General features: G+C 39.6%; 1 protein-coding gene across 3 annotated transcripts in view; it reads left to right on the top strand.

Moving 5' to 3' along the window:
* Positions 1–15,745, top strand: part of AFG2A (AAA ATPase AFG2A) — a 138,967-nt gene extending 123,222 nt beyond the window's left edge. For all 3 annotated transcript variants that reach the window (XM_014059792.2, XM_014059793.2, XM_014059794.2), the window contains exon 16: positions 15,369–15,745. In XM_014059792.2, the coding sequence (XP_013915267.2) occupies positions 15,369–15,545 (177 nt within the window). In that variant the 3' untranslated portion in view covers positions 15,546–15,745. The remainder of the gene's footprint in view (positions 1–15,368) is intronic.
* The last annotated feature ends 4,688 nt before the right edge of the window (positions 15,746–20,433 follow it).

The raw sequence follows: 20,433 nt of genomic DNA, 5'->3' as shown, positions 1-20,433 counted from the left end.
TGGCATCCCCTAAGATATTGGAACACTGCAACATCACCCCTAGTCCTTCTTTTCATCAAACTAGACATACCCAGTTCCAGCAATCGTTCTTTTTTAGCTCCAGTCCCTAATCATCTTTGTTTCTCTTCTCCGCAGTCTTTCTAGAATCTCAACATCTTTTTTACACCATGGTGACCAAAATTAGATGCAGTGTTCCAAGTGTGGTCATACCAAGTCATTATAAAGTGATATTAACACTTCATAGGATCTTGATTCTATCCCTGTTTATGCAGCCTAGAATTGTATTGGCTTTTTTTTGCCAGCTGCTACACACTGCTGGCTCATTTAAATGATTGTCCACTAGGACTCCAAGATCTGTCTCACAGTTACTATTATTGAGCAAGGTACCACATATACTGTACCTGTGCATTTTATTTTTCTTGCCTAAATGTCGAAACTTACTTTTTTCACCATTGAATTTCATTTTGTTAGATAGCGCCCAATGTTCAAGTCTGTCAAGATTCTTCTGTATCTTAAGCCTATCTTCTGAAGTGTTAGCTATTCTTGATAGCTTGGTGTTGTCTGTCAATTTGATGAGTTCCCCATCTATCCCCTCATCCAACTAATTGATGAAGACATTGAAGAGCACTGGGCCTAAAACAGAGCCTTGGGGTATCCCACTGCATACTTTCCTCCATGTAGATGCAGTTCCATTGAGGGCTACACGTTGAGTGGGTTGGTTGGTCAGACAAAAGCTAAATATGTCATTGAAATGCACAGATATAATCAAGCTGTCTTGGAAACTTATTTTGAATTTATAGTTTTCTACCTCCATAGTCAGTAATGGCACACTAATAGTTTACCTAAGTATCTTCTGGTAATGTTATACTATAATGTTATACTTTCCCCCCAATGTTGATGAAGTCAATTTTTTCCATCCAGATGACATACACATGTATAAATATAGACATAGAAACAGATGTGTGCACACAAATCTTTATTTCCATATACGTTCTTTATATCCTGTTTCTTTAAGATGCTTCATTTGCATTAATGTTGTATGGAGAGCAAGGACAGAAAATAGAAGTTGATATTTTTTTCACCATCTTTTGCTGGTCACTGTATGCATGTGTATGTACATAAAAATTACATATAAAATATGCGGGAGAGGAAACTGCATTTTGTCACTTACCACCTACAAAAAAAAAGAAAGTAGCTTTCTGCCACTCAGTTGTGCTCCCATTGCTTTCCCCTTCCACGTAGGGCATGTCAAATTTTTCAACTTTCAATTTCCAAATATTAGGGGTGTTCCAAAGTTGTGACATACCTTGGGAATTGTAAAGATATTTTGGTTACTTTAATATAATTTAGATGTGCTTGGTAAGTAACTACACAAATATCATAACTTTTTAACATTTTTGTTTCATTGTTCCAGTCTTCCCTAGGGCCATGCCTCCTAAATTGTTCTCTTCTTGGCAATGGTTTATAGTAAAGAAAAAAACATGTTGCTTTTTACAAGCAGTTAGGAATTTAATTCTGGAAGGAAATCAAAAGCCTTTTACAAAACTGAAATTGTTTTGTTTCTTCAGTTTTAAAAATATGTTCTAAGCCAGTGGTAGTTAACCTGGTCCCTACTGCCCACTAGTGGGCGTTCCAGCTTTCATGGTGGGCGGTAGGAGTTTTGTCCGATACTGAAGCACTTTCCTTTTTTTTCAGGTTACGTAAGTGAAACTAAATGGCACTATAGTGCGACCGCAAACAAAAGAGCCTCGCCCCAAAATAGTTCGCGCATCTCCCCCCACATCACCCAGCTGTAACAGACAAGCAGAGCTGGTAGCCGACGTCCCCCCCAACCCAATCCATGATGCATGAGAGGCATGCACAGATGATGATACATGGCACAGGCTCTTTTGTTTGCGGTCGCACTGGTCAGTACGCAGTTAGATTTGTGAAAGTGAGAATGTGCCTACAGCTTTAAACAAAATATTGTGAAATATTGTGAGCCCATGTCTCAAAAAAAGAAATACGCTCGTGGCTATTTGCCAGAGTATCTGAAGATGGGTTTCATAGAATCTGTTGTAAATAAACCACATCCAATGTGTTTATTGTGTCGTAAAACATCCAACGAGGCAATGAAGCCAAGTCAATTGCGAAAAGCTCTTTCTACAAAGCATCCAAATGATAAGGACAAGCCCATTGAATATTTTCAGGAAATATATAAAAAATTTCAAAATCATTCAACAATCGTTGCATCATTTAAAAAACAACAAGCAGCGCATGAAGATGGATTAATTTCCACTTATCGCATTTCACAATTAATTGCAAAAGTGGTAAAAGTTATAATATTGAAGAAACTGTAATAATACTCTTTATAAAAGAATCTATCTCAACAGTAATGCATCAGGATATACCTGAAATTTTTAAAAAGTTGCCCCTAAGTGTTAGCACAGTAAAGCGACGAATTGAAGAAATGGCAGTTAATGTTGAAAAAAACCTCATAAGTATTCTCCAAAACTCTTCAATTGGACGAGTCTACCATTGCAGATAATAATGCTTTATTGATGGCATATGTACGTTATTTTGATGAAAATAATACATTATGAGAAGAAATGCTATTCGCAATAAATCTCATTACAGATACAAGAGGATTATCGATATTTAATATATTCTGTGAAATCATACTTTACAAAAAAAATTGAATAATATTGTTGCATGCGCTACTGATGGAGCACCATCAATGGTAGGTCGCTATCATGGATTTGTTGCTTATTTGAAGGAAGAAATGCCAAATGTTTTATGTATTCATGGTGTGGTGTACAGACAACATCTTGTAGCAAAACATCTAAGTACAAGTCTCCATTCATCATTAACTATAATAATTTGAGCCGTAAACAAGATCAAATCCAATGCAAAAAATGATAGAATGTTTCGACAGCTTTGTCAGGACAATAATTAAAATTTTATTATGTTACTTTTGCACACAGAAGTTCGGTGGCTGTCAAAGGGTACGTCTTTGGCTCATTTTGTAGCATTATATGATAGTGTCATACAATTTTTTGAAAGTAATAATGAGACCAATCTGTGTCAACAGTTAAAAACAGTAAAGAATGATGCCTTTTATTTGGCAGATATTTTCAAGAGATTTAATGATGACAATTTGCAGCTCCAAGGAGCTAATAAAACTCTTATAGGTTGCCAAAGTATTGTCTCATTATTTATTGACAAACTTGAACTACTTCGTTATAATCTATTGAAGAGAGAATTTCATCAGTTTCCTGAATTATCATCTATAAAAGATGATGTAACTCCAGAGGATATTGACAGATTCAGTAGCAACCTCAACGAACTTAAATTGGACATGGAAAAACAATTTGAAGATATAGTATTTTGAAATTGAAGGTGTATGACTGGATGAAAAATCCTTTTACCGCAAATATTGAAGAGGCTGATGCAACTTTCCAAGCAGAACTGTTAGAAATTAGATATGATGAAGAAAGTAAACATAAATTCGATAGTGATGGATATGAAAACCTATGGCAAAATAAAAAAAAATGCCTGTCTTATATCCAAATATGTGGAAAATGATATTCAGTTTATTGATACCTTTCCATACCTCATATCTTTTGGAATTAGGCTTTAGTGCTGTTAATCATATTATGACCAAAGAAAGAAATCGCCTGAATATTTCTGAAAGAGGAGACCTTCGTTTGTTCCTTATAAAAATTGAGCCAGATATCCAGTATTTAGTTTCACAGCATCAGCCTCAGGGATCTCATTAATAATTTAATTAATTAAATGTAATTTCATCAGACTTCATGTTTCTATGTATGCAAGTATAAATAAAAAGATAGATTTAACTACAATAAGTTGTTTATAAAGATTAATTCTGCCAAACTTAGCGAAATTCCGACATAAAGTATTTCGTAAGTAATTATTATTATATGCTTTAACTTGCTGTAACTATGCTTTATAAATTTTATAAAGTAAAGTTACTTCCCTACTTTATAAATCACCATTACTGTGGAACCGGTGGGCGGTTAGAAAATTTTACTACTAACAGAGATACAAAAGTGGGCGGTAGGTATGAAAAGGTTGACTAACCCTGCTCTAAGCAAACCTGTTCTTACAAATTAATTGTAGTAATTAATCAAATTATATTATAATAAAACACTATTGAAATCAAATTATATTGATTTTGATCATGTGTCAAAGTTGTTGTACCTTATGACCACATAGATAGTATTTCTCCTTGAAGATCCATTTATAATTTGAATAATTATCCATATTTTGAACTTTTAGTCCTTCCAACAGTGCACTCATTGACACTGAAACTGAGTCAATCCATCTACTATTTGTAGTGTTCTTCTCTTTCTACCATTTTTCCTAGCATTAGTAGGATAAAATTTGAGACTGGTCAGTTGTGCTTTGAGTGAGAACTCTGGGCTGGTTTGTTCCGTGATTACCGTATTTTCACCCATATAACCCGCGGGTTATATGCGGTTTTTACATGCACAGCGCCCCCCTGCGGGTTATATGCGTGGGCGGGGTATACGGAAAATATTTTACACGATCGGAGGCTTACACGATCGGAGGCTTGCTTCTTTCTCCGTTTCTTCCCCCACCCCGATCTCAGCTGTTTCCTTCTCCTCCGTTCCTTTCCTCTTCCCCAGCGTGCGCAGGCTTCTTTCTCCGTTTCTTCCCCCACCCCGATCTCAGCTGTTTCCTTCTCCTCCGTTCCTTTCCTCTTCCCCAGCGTGCGCAGGCTTCTTTCTCCGTTTCTTCCCCCACCCCGATCTCAGCTGTTTCCTTCTCCTCCGTTCCTTTCCTCTTCCCCAGCGTGCGCAGGCTTCTTTCTCCGTTTCTTCCCCCCCCATCTCAGCTGTTTCCCTTCTCTTTTACTCGTCGCGGGTTATATGCGTGGGCGGGTTATATGCGTGGGCGGGGTATACGGGAAATATTTTACACGATCCGGAAAACCCGCGGGTTATATGCGTGTGCGGGTTATTTGCGTGGGCGGGTTATATGGGTGAAAATACGGTAATCCATTTGATTACAAATTTATTGAAGATTACTATAATTATTATTGCCATCTTTATAATCTTCATAAACCATCAGAGCATTACAATTTTAGTTATCGGATACCAAAATGAAATGAACTGTTTAAAATATCAATTTCAATAAAGCATACATATGTAGCAAATAAACTCAGCCTAATTCCATCAGTGTTTCTTCTTAATTTTACAAATTAAGATTGTACAGTTTACAACTACACAGATTAAATCCAATTAGAACTTGATATCTACTACATATATCTTAAATTGTTGGTGATTTATATAATATGTTAAAATTACATATTGCTGTGTGGGATCCTGCATCATTGAATTGAATTGAATTGAATTGAATTGATTTTATTTGTAGGCCGCCCTTTTCCCTGAGGGGACTCAGGGCGGCTCACAGAAACCAGGGAGGGGGGAATACAGCACTAAGACGACAACACATAATAAAATAATAAGCAACATGCATACAACATTCGGGCGGGGTAATGGTCCTTATCCCCAGGCCTGACGGGAGAGCCAGTTCTTCAAGGCTGTGCGGAAGGCCTGGACGGTGGAGAGGGTACGAATCTCTACGGGGAGCTCGTTCCAAAGGGTCGGGGCCGCTGCTGAGAAGGCCCTCCTCCTTGTGGTTGCCAGCCGACACTGGCTGGCCGATGGAATGCGGAGGAGGCCTAACCTATAAGATCTTATAGGTCGTAGGGAGGTAATTGGCAGAAGGCGGTCTCTCAAGTATCCAGATCCACTGCCATGTAGGGCTTTATGGATGATCAATAGCACCTTGAAGCGCATCCGGAGATCGACAGGTAGCCAGCGCAGCTCGCGGAGGATAGGTGTAATGCGGGTGAATCGGGGTGCACCCGCGATCACTCGCGCGGCTGCGTTCTGCACTAGCTGAAGCCGCCGGATGCTCCTCAAGGGCAGCCCCATGTAGAGCACGTTGCAGTATTCCAGCCTAGAAATCACGAGGGCCCGAGTGACTGTTGTGAGGGCCTCCCGGTTCAGGTAGGGTCGCAACTGGCGCACCAGGCGTACCTGGGTTAGGTAAAACTTTTTGCTTGCAAAACCTGTATGTGCTTGAGATTGTAGCCAGCTAAGGGAAAGGGAAAAGAAGTAGAATCAAAGACTAAAAGAGGGCGTCCAGAAAAACAGCAAAATCTTAGAAGAGTGTTAGAAAGATTGGAAAGAATATGATTGACTACCACTCAACACAACTAGAATAGTAAAAATCATTTAATAATGTGCTGGTTCCTATATCTTTTCAATATATTTTATTGTTTTGATATTCTTTAGTTTTGATTTGAATCTAAATGAAAATAGTTATTACCTGCATAATTCAATGTCACTGAAGTGGCCTTTCTATTGCTTCTGTTTTTGCAATCTAATTTAATAACCTGAGATATTGGAATTATTATTTGTCACTTCTCATTAAAAAATTTACCCATAAAAAGTATTACATGGATACCAACATACATGTTCTACTGAGTTGTTATTTGGCATTAAGTATATTTAAATTATAACTACCTGAAGACATGTTTTGTTAGGATATTTATTCCAAACAATCCTAGTTAGGAACACATTGTGCTGTCCTACTTGCATTTCTAGTTTTGTGCCAGTTAATCGAAAGTGATGTTAGATGACATCATATTAAAATACAACAAAGATAGAAGTAAAAATCTGGAGACTATGAAAAATAGGACATCCAGAAAGATTTTAATTCATGTTGGATGATTCCAAGGGTCTGAGTACTTTGATGTATTTTGAATGTTATTTGTCTTTTATTTGCATTCTACCATTTATATGTAGAAATTTTTGATAGTGTCATCTTGGCCAAAATCACTAGGTGACTCAGCAGTGCTGTAAATTGCAGGCCCAAAATGTGAACACATGACCACAGGAGTGTGTGCGGCCATCATAATTCTGAAAATGGTCATAGGTTTTGGTGCCAGGTTCAAGTCCAAAGATGACACAGTGAAATCCAAAGAAGTCCAGGACTTTATTTGCTTATACCTAAGCTATACTGGTAGTCCCCCATTCATTTAGTGACTGTTTGAAGTTACAAGGGCACTGAAAATAGTGACTTATGACAGATTTTCACACAACTGTTGCATCATCTCCATGGTCACCTGATCAAAATTCAAATGCTTCATATTTATGATATGAAGGCTCATGTGATCACCTTTTGCAACTTCTGATAAGCAAAGTCAATGAGGAAGCTAGAATCACTTAACAATACTGTTACTAACTTAAAACTTAACAACTGTGGCAAGAAATGTCATAAAATAGGACAAAACTCACATAACTGTCTCGCTTAGGAACAGAAATGTGGGGGTTTGATTGGGTTGTAAATCGAGGACTACCTTTAACCTTCTAATTAAATAGATATACCCTGGGAGATTCTAGGGTGGCTTCCCTAAAATTCTTCCTACCTCCCAAATTACATTCCATTTATTTTGGGCTTCTGTCTGGAATGTATTGCCTCCTCTGTGGGAAATCGTGATGCTCTTGCTAGAATTCCCCCTTCCTGTTCCAGCTGCACATTCCATCACATTGGAATGTCTTGTATAACTTTGCAGGATCATTAAGTGATCGGTCATAAATCAAGGACTATCTGTATTCCATCTTATAAAGCTACATTGTCAATTCTAGCTGAAATTAGTATGTGTGCTTATACACACATACCTGTGAGAGCAGATTTGCCACAAGTAAGGATGCTCCTTTTTAAACTATTGGCAGAAGAATTTTCATCAGTAAATACCTATATTTTTCAGAATGTCATAATTCTAGATGAAATAAACCAGTGACATAACCACTGACTTTTACTTTATCTTCTTTAGTGAAATAGATGTGTCATTTTGCAATTTATTTTGTAATTTGTGTTGTTTCAGGTATCTTTTCAAATCAGGTTCACTTTGTTGATTGATAGTGTGAGGTACAATATTACCTCATTGTCCTTGACTTAAATTTAAATAACACAGGTTTGTACATCACATTCCTGATATATTTTGATAATACAAAGTATTTTGAGATCTTGCATGTCCTGTTTGCTTCTGACAAAACCTGAAGTTTGCTGTAATTTTTTTATGTCTTTGAGTCAACGTTGACTTCTGGCAACTGTCCAGATTAGTCCCTGCAGTTTTCCTGGCAAGATTTTTGGGAAGTAGTTTGCCATTGTTTCCTTACCAGGGCTGAAAGAGTGTGTCTGACCCAAGGTCACCTATTGATCATTTTGACATATCCTAAATGTCAATGTTAGATGTCAACATCATGTGGTTGTGAATTACTTTTACTACAGGTAGAAATTACTGCATAGATATTCCCAATGAGCCAAAAAAAATGCTGAATTATTCTTCACTTATTTATTTGTTATATGAATGGGCAGTGAAATAGGGAATTAAAGGAAATAGAAAATTAAACAATTTGCACTGATCCGAGATAGAACACTACATGAATGCATGACAACAATGGCCATTCACACTTCCTAAACATATAATGATGGAGAGGAAATGTATGCTAAATAGAAAATAACAAGAGGAAGAAGGATTAGGTTTTCCTAGCCATTTTTTTAAATAATCTTCTACATGGAAGGAAACACCTGATATATGTATTATTATTATTAATAACTGTTCTCCAAATGAAATTTCAATTTCTAATGTTTATCTTTGTTTAATTATACTAAATATTTGGACATCAATTGGTTTATGTAGTTAATAATGGGTTTATTATTAGTTTAATAAAATGAAAAAATATTAATATTGAATCACTCTAGGTTTTTCTTTCTTTCACAAATTAAGTATTAGACATTTTTAAAATATAGCTGATATGTTTAACTTTTAAAGTAAAAACAGATGGCACATGCTTAAATAGAAATGTTTTATTTTCAGAAAGCAATGTTTAATTTTAATACTTTGGCTGAATAAAACTATCCTCTTTGCAACAAAAATAGTAAAATATTGGCATGATGACTGGTGACTGCTAAATACCTTGTTACTATATGACTAAAATAATCACTCAGGATGGTATTCACTTACCTCCCTACCGGTTCGCAAATGGGAGCGCTCAGCCTTCTGCTTTGGCTTGAAAACATGCCTAAATGGGATGACATAGAGCTGGGGCGGGTGGGCAAGTCCACCCGCAATTTTCACTACCAGTTCGGGTGAACCGGTTCAAAGCAGCAGAATACCACCTCTCCTCAGGAGACTTTTTGCACTTTTACATACCCAGTTGTCCATATAGCCCTGAAAATGTCAGGAGTTCATCTCACTAACATTTACTGCATAGCACTCTTTCCCCCATTTAAATCACTCTTAAAACACCTTTTATATGAGACTATAAGAGTATAAAACATAAGAAATAATATACTTAAACCAGATACAATAAATATAAATGGATATTTAAATAAATCCTAGATATTTGCCAAGCTGAAACTATATAATCTGTTTGATCACTTTCCTAGGGCTCCTGCTTTGAAATTGTTACTTAGCCACAATGGAGACATGTATATGCAAGTATTCTAGATATTATTTTCATTTGATTTTCACTTAATTTAAGCCACTTTATGATTGCTTCTGCTAACTTCCCATCCTCTTAATTTTTTATTTTTAATGGCAGTTTTGATCTAGTATGCATGCACACAGACAGACAGACAGACACACACTCAAACAAAACATACTGCATTTGTTTTAACTTGTATAAGTTTCAGGGATCTTCTTACTGATCCTTACAGGAATATAGATCATAGTAGGATTCTAAATGCCAAGATGCATTTAATAAAAAGTATCTTAATTTTTCCCCCTGGACTTATGAACTCAATTAAGAACTGCACCGATTCATTCAGAATGATGCCCCAGTTATTAGCCTTAAATTAGCCTATTCTGTCTTGGTGTTCTCTAAATCGGGTGGGATTAAATGTACGCACTGGTTCCAAGTAAGTTGGTACAGCAAAGATTTAATTCTGTTTTCAATATATGATAATTCATTAGACTACAGAAACCCAGATGATCACTAGATGGTGAACAAGAGATATAGCCAGTTGAACGGCTGTAAGCTTTTTTGCTGCCCAAAACACATAATTAATCTATTTCATTGAGGGCCTGCTAGAGCTGAGTACTTATCTCTCTCTCAACAACCTCCATAAAAAGGAAAGCTTGGAGATTGGGCAAAAGTTGTCTATTACTGTTGGGTTCAAGTATAGTCTTTTGAAAGGGGGTGTACCACCATTTTGTTCAAAGTAGGAAGCACCACTCACTCTTGCAAAATAACATTGATCTTTGCTTGGATTCAATCACTTGCCTTAATTAACTAGGAAATACATAGGTTCAGGACACTGGTGACAGAGCTTACAAAAGTAAGGACTCCCTTCCCGGAACTGACGAACTCTTCCCAAGTAAACAATCTAAGATACACCTCAATCATTTACATAGGACCTTACATAAGTCAGTTACAAAGGATCTGCTTAGCTCATGTCCAACTTAGAATAAAGCCAAGTGACTTTATTTCACAGATGCCTAGAATAGTCTTCACAGCAGTCTTGCAAGAGCTCCCTCAGAAGAGACTTGCTTTCTCATAAGAGGGCCTCTGGCTGGACTACTGAGAAATAAACTTGCTTTATTACTCTTATTGCCACAAAGTCCTAATAAAGGATTTTACCTATGCCTGATTAGCATTATTGTTTATCTGTCTCCAGGGATACTTTGGGCATCGTTTTGATGCTAGTTGCATCAATTATTTTTGTTCACTGTCACTTATGCCTTAGTTACCATCCAATTGGACTGTTGTAATGATGTTGCCCTTGAAGATCAATTGAAAACTCTAGCTGTTCCAAAATACCGTGACAAACACAGAGTACTGGACTCACAACAAAATACTCATGTCACACCAATGCTATGTGAGTTGGCTTGCAGTGGGCAGTTCTTGAGACCAACTTACTTATGGGACTGCTTATACCAGATAATTGTGCCTATCTACTAGATTTGGCAGGGTGCACATGTTCTTGGTCCTACCAACAAAGCGGTGATGTCTTATGGGACTCAGGAGGTGTGCCATCTGTGTAATGTGGAGCAGCTCTTCATGCCTTAATCCTTGTTATGAGATAGGTGGCAAACAAATTTAATAAACAAACTAATAAATATTATCCTTTGGGGAGACTATGGGTTTGGCTGTTAATGGAGCTAATTTAATTTTTAGGGGCCTCCACCCTTCATTTTAAAATTGGATTTGCATAAATTGTTTTATTTCTGTTGATTGCCCAGAATTCCTTGGGTAGTCCTGAAATTGAAATATGAATGGATGGAGAAAGAATTTAACGTACTTAATTCTGATTTGTATTTTTAATTAAGGAATATGAAGGGTTTCTTCCCAACAACTTTAGATTGCTTGGGATAAGAAGAGGCATTACTTGCAACTGTGGAATCCTAGTTTTTGCTTTGTATGCCTAAATGATCACAGCAAGCAATTTCTTATTTTTATTCCGTAGAGCAGAATGGCCTTCCAGTCCTATTAGGCTCCCAGTCCCACAAGGCTTTTCTCCTTACAGAGGCTATGTACTAACCAACTAACTTCTGTAAAAGTAAGCTGGGTAACCCACAGTGGGGAAAAGGAACCACTTTTTCCCTCATATAGTGACTTTTAAAAAATTGCTAATATATAAGCCATTCACTTCCAAATGGTTCTGGGTAGTTTTCAATGTAAATTAAAATGTCTGCTGCAGATAGAAAGATATTGTTTTAGTAAATATTGTTTGTTTTCAGCATTAATAATGATAACTATGTATAAGACTGATATATAAATGATACACATAATTTTAGAACAATGCATGTTTTGATAAATCTATTCCTTTTCTTAATAGAACAGTCCCTAAATCTATTCTTGGAGGCTTGTAGAATAAGGGGGAAAAATACTCAAGAAGGATGAAATAAATTTCTCCCCCCCTTTCCATATTTTTTCTTTCTACATATTTATTTCTTTTTGGAGATAAGTGTATTACTACAAAAAAAAGAATTGGCTATTCTCAGTTATGCTTTTGCTCTGCTTTGAAAGTGTTAACTCATATAGTTTTTATTTATATGCTCACTCTTAAGAGGAGGAAAAGCTAATTTGTAAGTCAGTCTAAAATTAGTAGAATCTATTCAAGATTTATATGCTTATATGTTATATAAACTTATATAAAATTTATATTTTCTATTTATATGTTTATAAATAGAAAAATATAATAAAATAGAAATTAGAGTTGATCTTTTTCAGTAATTATTCAGTTTTTCATATATAGTGAATGAGATATAAATTACAGTTCCTGTTCCTTGGTGGCCTTAATATTTTTATGCAAGGATGCCTTTTGGTCTTTGTGAGTAGGCCTTATGATTTAAGCTGGCCCATGGGACTGGTTTAGTAGGAGTTGCACATTAGAAAGTTAGGGAAAAGGAGTAAATGCTTTTTAAAAGATTTGACTCTTGGGGTTTCCTTTTTTTCTTTTTAAAAGGGCTCCATTTTGGAAGCTTTTCAAAGTCCTGCATGCTGAGTGGGAAAGTTGGAGTTCCCACTCCCTAATCCTGCTTTAAGACGTGCCTAGGAGGGTGCATACCACAGGCTAGCCGTGCGCTTGCAGGTAGTTGTCATCCAGGAAAGCTCCACGGTTTGTACTATTCACTATCCACCACAGGATGCCAATCTGCTCCTGGTCCCTAATCTCTTTCTCACATAGTCTCTTGTAACCATCTACAGGGAGGAGGGGATAAGTCTGAAAGAAAGGCATGGAAAAAGGAAGCACAATGTAAGACCATCCTAGCAGGCTGCCAGTTCTCTGCACACACATTCAGCTCCAGCTGCAGCTGGACTAAATTCAATGGCTAACAGGTGTTCTTGGCAGACGATGCATTAACAAAGCTACTTAAAACAAAAATACCTAAGATTTTAACACAGAAGCTCATTGCTTTCCTTCTCTTTCTTGAGGTTCTTTAAAGTTTTTTCCTAGTACTTCAGATGCACAAAAGCTGAAAGAGACTCAGCTTTTTGGAAGAAAGTAACTGCTGAAAATCACAAAGGGCCTGGCTCAGGTCCTTTGAATTGGCCATTCATTTTATCTGATTTATTGAATTAGCCCTGGGTCTACAAGCCTATGATTTATGGAATATAATAAGCTATATTTGAGAAGGTTTTCATCTGGGGAATTACAACTGATTGCATCCTGCCCTTACTATTACCGTAATTTTAGAATCTGAATGGTTAAAATCAATCAGAAGTCAAAATTGGTAGGAAGTCTCCTAGGACTAAGTAAAATAAATAAATAAATCATTGGTGTTTCCAACACCTCTGTCATGACAATTGTGTTGTGACAAAAAATCCTTTCAAATATTCTGTATGTGAGTAGAATACCTATGGTTGAAGGAAGAACCACAGATTATGTGTGAAAATCCAAAATAAGATTGCTGTTTCTTTAATTTTCAGTTTGTAATTTGTTAAAAAAATGTTTTCTACAAAGTATTGTTTGGAAAAAAAAAGAGTTTTTCTTTGTAAGTTTATCGGCAGAGTTCAACATTGCACCAAAAGCTTAGCATAGCAAGGGGCAAACTTCCCTTTCAGGAATATAGATTATGTCATGTGTTTTCAAGTTCCCTGTTGAGCAAAATATTTATACGTGATATTACATAGTTCAAATAACCTCAAACCACTTCCATAGGGTATGTGATAATCCATGTATGATACACAGTGATTATATATTTATTAATGCCTTTGAATTTATTAGTGACCCAACTCCAATGAGCATAAAACATTAGAAATTCATTATTTAAAAAATCCACCCAATTTACAAACAATTGTTCATTTTTAAGGCAGAATACATGGCAATCACATGTGATGCAGGTATTATCAATTGACATAGATTTATATGGTTAGGCATTTGAGCATATAGGGAAAATATTGTACTCTTTAATTATATGTGACTACGTGCAGGATATGACTAATTTAAATTGAAATATTAATTCTTCCTTCCTGCCCCATTACTTTGTGACTCTGGTTTAGAATGTTGTCTTGAAATTTGCATTTAAGTTCTTTCTGCCATACCTTAATGATATTGCTAACAAATGAGGAGTTACCGTAGGATTTTTAGCAGAGCTTCACAAATCTGATTTCAGATGCCATCTGTATTTATATTTATATTTAATTAAATGCTTTCAATAATAAGATTTGTTTTAACTTAAAGTTTGAATTAGGGTGCTATTGTTGTTTTTATGCTATGTACCTGAGAAAGATGGTTCTGATGCAAGAATGATAAATGACTCCAAGTGATAAATCAGCTATTGGGAAAATGTACCAGAAAACACGTATTTTTTTAAGAAATTGTATTTATTTTAAAAAATAATAATTAAGGTGGCAGTGGTTCCCTTCCCTGATTTGACAAAATGTTACCTACAAGGTAGCTGTGTGCAATTTTTCCCCTGCCTTCCCTTAGTGATCTGCAGTGGGCTGTAAAGAATTCACACAGCAGCAGAGCACTGATCAGAACTAACATAAATTATTAACAGAATATTGTAATAACATGAGAATTTTTTCCCTTCTCAGAAGCCTTTACTAAACATATGCTAAAGCCCCTAAATGATTTTGGCAGCCATTAGCCCAGCATAAGCAGTGTAACTCCTTTCAGCAAGTGAACAAACAAGGAACAAACATTGAATGGCTGACACAAATGCATTTCAGCTGGCATTTTCTTTTCCGCCCAAAAGGGTGCAGTCAGTATCAATCACTGTTTTCTCTTCTACACTGAAATAATGGTCACTCATTCCACTGATGTTTTTCACAGCAGTAAATGTACCTTTGAAAGGAAGCTTTCATGAGACTGTTTCCTGAACTTCCTAAAGGCACCTTGAAGATTCTAGCCTTTTCTCCGTATTTTTTTCTTCTTTGAATTTTAATTATTTGTCTCTTTGTTTAGTTAGTTATATTTCTTATTTCTTAATCATCTACCTCATATTGTTTTGGAGTATGAGAGTGTTACACAGGTAGATTTTAAACAAGAAAGTCACTATTACAAACTGGGTTAGTTTCAATTTTCACTTATTTCTTAAACATTTAGGATTGTGTGCTGCTCAGCTTTTTAACTGACTATCTGACATATGTTTATTTTGGATACATAAAATGTATGGTATATAGAACTGATAGCAGAGTGCATTGTTGTTTTAATGATTTGTTGAATATTATTGCAGCTGGACACTTTCTACTGATGTTCAGCAAAAGTAGGCTAAAAGATGGCCTTCTGTTGCATTTGTGACTTTCCTGCCTTTATTCCAACAGAATTTGGAATAATTTTATTTTTTTAAAGTAATTGGTGCTTTTCTTTTTCAGATAACTGCAGTTTGTAGAGAAGCTGCTCTCCTTGCACTTCAAGAAGATATTGAGGCCAAATATATCATGAAGGAGCATTTTCAACAAGCTTTGGTCATTGTGACTCCTAGAATCCCAGATTCCCTACAGAAATTTTATGAAGAGTATCAGCAGCAGAGTGGATTGCATTCTCTGTGACAAAGTGATTAATGAACATACAGTACACAACTTCATTTCTAGAAAATAAGTAGGGTTTTTTTCAAAGAGATATGCTCTTTCAATTCAGATATTTAAAATTAATTTTAGTAATACTTTTTTGAATAAAAACAACTAGTGTTTTGAATAAATACTAAAGGAGCTTTAGGAATAAATAATTAAATTTTTTGAATAAAAATAAACTTGAGAACTGTGTGAAAGCATGATTGAAACATCAAAAGCACACCATGATAGTGCATCATCATGCCAAAAGTAGTGTGTGTACATGGAATGGACAGGAGTGGGTCATCTAGGCTTTCCTCTCTGATGACATCATAGTACTGCAATTTTGCCATAGCACAGGGGTCTCAAACTGGCAGCTTAGGGGCCAGATGCATCACACACAGGCCACACCCACCCCATCTCTCAAAAGGGGAAAAACGTCATGAAATATCATGTGATGGCAACGTGACGTGGCGAGTTTGACACCCGTGCCATAGCAGCACTTGTTCATTTCCCCATAATCACTATCACTAACTAAAGGTTTCATACAATCTAAATTTCCTTACCTTTTTCACAGCTGTCATGTACAGAGTACAAGTTGTTTTTTGGCTGTCCGTGAAATGCCTTTTCTCAAATTATATCAGTTTAAAAGTGGATTTTAACATTTCTATTCTTCTCCAGTTTATAAATATTTTTTGGGAATTCTGTATAATTCTTTCTTTTTTTTCCCAGTATAAAAAAAGTTGTATCACTGATGAACTTATGGATCATACCTGATTCATACCTTACGGATCAAACCAGTTCAGAGAATTTTAAATGACTTTCTAAACCATTTCTAATTTTTTCTGCCTTTCCAGTTCTTTCATAATCTATTAATCTATTAATCCATAAGATGGCTCAACACATTGATTAAAAAACTACTTGGAAAATATTGAATATGAATCTACCATACTGGAGATGGGGTTGACCAAATCTTTGTTAGTCTATGGAACAAAACAGACATAGTCTTTCTCCAGTGCGCTGCTTGGAGAGTCCAAGCGTGGGTTAACACAGCCTATCTGCCCTTGGACTGAGTAATGTTTTTCTTGACCACGCCTCCCTTTGCCTCCCTATGTTCAGTTTAAAAACAGTCCACCCGTTAGGACTGTTTTGGGGGTTCTCCAATCCAAAGACAGATAGACTGGGGTTCCCAACACCAAATTGAACACTAGTTCTTCTCAGGACCTGTCTACAAGGCTCATTTCAAGCGTTTGGTCTTAATCTGCTGAGAGGATTCCCGGGCCAGTTCCTGTCTTCTGCTGGTCACAAGCGGCACAGGACAAGTGAGTCGCTTGACCGGCTCCTGCTGGCGAGCGGAGGGGGAAGGGACCGCACCGGTGTCCTGTTCTCGGCGTTCCCGACTGCTACTATCCCAGAGCCTTGCGGGCATTAGCCGCTGGGTGTGGCGGTGCTCTATTCTGCCTGGCAACAGTGGCGACCGTTTCTGCCGCTTCACGCACTGTTGCCTGAGTGACAGCGTATTTGGTGGGCGGAGGCTGCGCACGCACCAGCTGCCATTTTGGTCACTCCGAAGAGGCCTGATGCCGCGTGCGGACACTAAGGAGCTCCGGAGAGTGAAGAAGCAGGCCAGGAACAGCGAGATTAAGCTTCCTCTCAGTTGCAGAGTGCCACCAGGGGTGCGGGGCTAGTCCAGGGCGCCGGCTAGCCTTTCCCTCCTCAGCTAAGTCTCGGGGATCCGAGGACGGTAGGGGGAAGGAATCCGTCCAGCAGGCGGCCCTTTCCTCCAGGAGCATCTGCGGATGCGCTTGAGCCGGCTGGCCAGCGTCGGTGCCCTTCCACTGTGAGATAATTTCCCGCCAGGCCTTAACTTGTGGCCTACTGCAGCATGGCTGAGGAATGCAGGGAGGCGCAGGAGGAGCAGGCAGGGCCCTCCAGCAAGCGCAGTAGACTGGATCCCTTGCCCAAGGGGGGAAAAGGGAGCAGGGACACCAGCAGGAAGTCCTCCCCGGGACCTTCAGGGCCTCCAGAAAAGGCCAAAGAGGGCTCTCATCCCCATAAGGCGGAGGAGCCTAAAGTCCCTCATCACCACAAGGAACGTTCTTCCTCAGACCATGGGGATCACTCTCCCAGGGGTTCCTCTCTCAGGGGTGAGGGGGCTGAGTCTCCTTTCAGGGGCAGTAGATCCTCTTCTGTAGAGGACTATGGGTCCAGAGATCCCTCACCAGAGGCTTCCTGGGGCTATCCTGATTCGTCCAGTTCCTCTATCAGGGAGGAAAGGGAATCCTCCCAGAGCATCTTGCCCGAAGAGGAGGACTCCAGCTCGGGCAAGGCTAGGTGCCATAGGCACTCCAGCAAACATCAGGTGAGGGAGGGCAAGAGCCCAGCATTGTCAGCTGAAATGAGGGAAGTGATTTCTCTGGCCATCTCCGAGGGCATTGCGGAGGGCATTAAACAGAGAGATTCCTGAAAATCCAGAGCTCCTAAGGCCAAACATCAGGCTAAGGCCTCCACCTCTAAGGAGCTGAATTCCCCTCCTACGTCATCAGTCTCTGAATCCTCTGGCTCGGAGGAAGAAGGGGCTGAGGGATTCGTGCTTTCAGTGGACGAGGACCTGCCCCCTGCCCCCTTTACTGGCCTTTTTAAGCCATCCTTGTTTAAGTCTATACTTCACAAGGCCATGGCAGCGACCGAGCTAGGCTCCACCCCCAAACCAAATCCTGCTCAGACTACTGCTTCCTCCAAGGACCATAAACATGGTCTGTTCAAGGAGACGGTTCCTACCCAGGAGCTTATCCCTGTGCCCAACCTCTTCATGGATGTCGTTCAATGTCAATGGGTCCAGCCCGGCACCCTGATCAACCCCAGTGGGGGGGGGGGATAGGTCCCTTTATTCTGTAAATGGGAAGATGGAAGACATCCTGAAATTCCTTGAAGTAGATGCTCCAGTAGTGTCCTTGACATCCAATTCTAACCTACCTGCTGACCTTCTAGAAGGTCTAAAGGCTGAAGATAAGAAGTCAGAGAAGGCATGCCACAAAACACTCATGGCGGCTGCCTGGGCCATTAAGGCATCCACCTCTCCTTCTTCACCAGAGTCTCCTTGTTCTGGCTGACACAACTCAGATCCAAACCTCCTTCCAGAAGGTCTAGGTGGTGCCATGAGCTTACCAAAATTATTACGGCCATTGAATACTCGGCAGATGCTTCGCTGAATGCAGCAAAGTTTGCCTCCAGGCCCTAGCTTCCAATATTACATCTCGCCGCCTCCTATGGCTCTGGCATTGGCAGGCTGAGATGAAGGCCAAATGGAAGTTGGCTTCCACTCCCTTCAAGGGAGGGCAGTTGTTCGGGGAGGCCCTGGACAAGTTTGTCATTGAAACCAAGGACAAACGGAAGGTCCTCCCAGCCACTTTGAAAAGGAATGAACGTAAGGGCTCCTGTCCCTTTCATAAGCAGTACTTTCGAACCTAGGAGGCCATTCAAGCACCCTCATCATCTTTCTACCAGAGGTCTTTCCAATGGGGGGGGGGATAGAAATCAAGATAGGACTTCCTTTGGGTCCCGTAGCAGGCAGCAACAGTCTTCCTTTCGGAAGCCATTTCGCGGGGGCAACAGTAACAACAACAATGCCCGTCCGTTCCGCAGAGAGAAGTGACCATCACAGGGTTCCTCCCATAGGAGGTCAGCTATAGCTGTATGCCAACAGGTGGGAGGAGATCACCTCGGACACATGGTCCTCAATACCATCAAGAGCGGCCTAGTCCTAGAATTTCTGATCTTCCCCCGGAGGAAGTTCATCCGTTGTCCCATTTCCAGGAACCCAGTAAAGAGGGAGCTCCTGCAAGCGAAGATACTCCATCTCCTCCAGATAGAGGCCATAGAACCAGTTCCAAGGGACCAGGAGGGACGGGGCTTCTATTCCATCCTGTTCCTGGTCCCGAAGAACTCAGGGGGGTGGAAGACCATCTTGGACCTGAAAAGCCTGAATCAACATCTGGCTTACAAGAGGTTCAAGATGCAGTCCCTCCACTCCATCCTGGATTGCGTGAGGAAAGGGGATCTATTGACATCGATAGATCTGAAAGAGGCCTACATGCATGTCCCCATCCATGCTGCCCACAGGAGGTTCCATGAGGTTCTGTTCCAAAGGGAAGCACTACCAGTACAAGGCGCTCCCCTTCGGGCTCTCGTCAGCGCCCAGAACATTTACCAAGATCCTGGCGGTGGTAGCGGCTCATCTCCGCAACCATCCCATCCGTCTGGAATGTTATTTGGACGACATAATTATTCATTCTGTCACACCAGAGCAGGCTCGACGCGATGTCATGCTAACCATTCGGAGATTCTCTGTCAACATGGAGAAGAGCCAGTTCCGACCATCCACGTGCATACAGCATCTGGGCGCCGTCATCGATTCCAATTCCTGCCAGGTATTCCTGTCTCCAGACCGCCTGAACAATCTGAGGAGCAGAGTGAACCACTGCTGTCAGTCGAGGTCAGTGCCGATCATCCAGCTGTCCCAGCTCTTGGGGATCATGATCTCCTGTCTGAAGGTGGTTCTCTGGGCCCGGCTGCATGCCAGGGAACTGCAATGATTTCTCCTTCCAATGCAGAGAGCAAAAACCAGCAACTCCTACAGGCCCGTGTGCCTCCTGCGGAAGGTGATCCGAACCCTGGCCTGGTGGAGGTCCAAGGCGGTCGTGAAGGGCTGTCTGTTCAAAGAACCAGAAAGGGTCGTTGTGACCACAGATGCCAGCCTTCTGGGGTGGGGCGCCCACTGTCAGGGTCAACTTGCCCAGGGCCAGTGGTCTCAGAGGGAGGCTGCCCACAGCATTAACTGGCTGGAGCTGAGGGCAGCCCGACTCGCGCTACACCGCTTTGCATGCTT

This window comes from Thamnophis sirtalis, unplaced genomic scaffold (genome assembly GCF_051295495.1).
Source record: "Thamnophis sirtalis isolate CommonGarterSnake01/CBP01778 unplaced genomic scaffold, rThaSir2_p1.2 scaffold_10, whole genome shotgun sequence".
Lineage (NCBI taxonomy): Eukaryota > Metazoa > Chordata > Lepidosauria > Squamata > Natricidae > Thamnophis > Thamnophis sirtalis.
The sequence above is the reverse complement of the archived record's forward strand: the minus strand, read 5'-3'. Positions and strand labels throughout refer to the sequence as shown.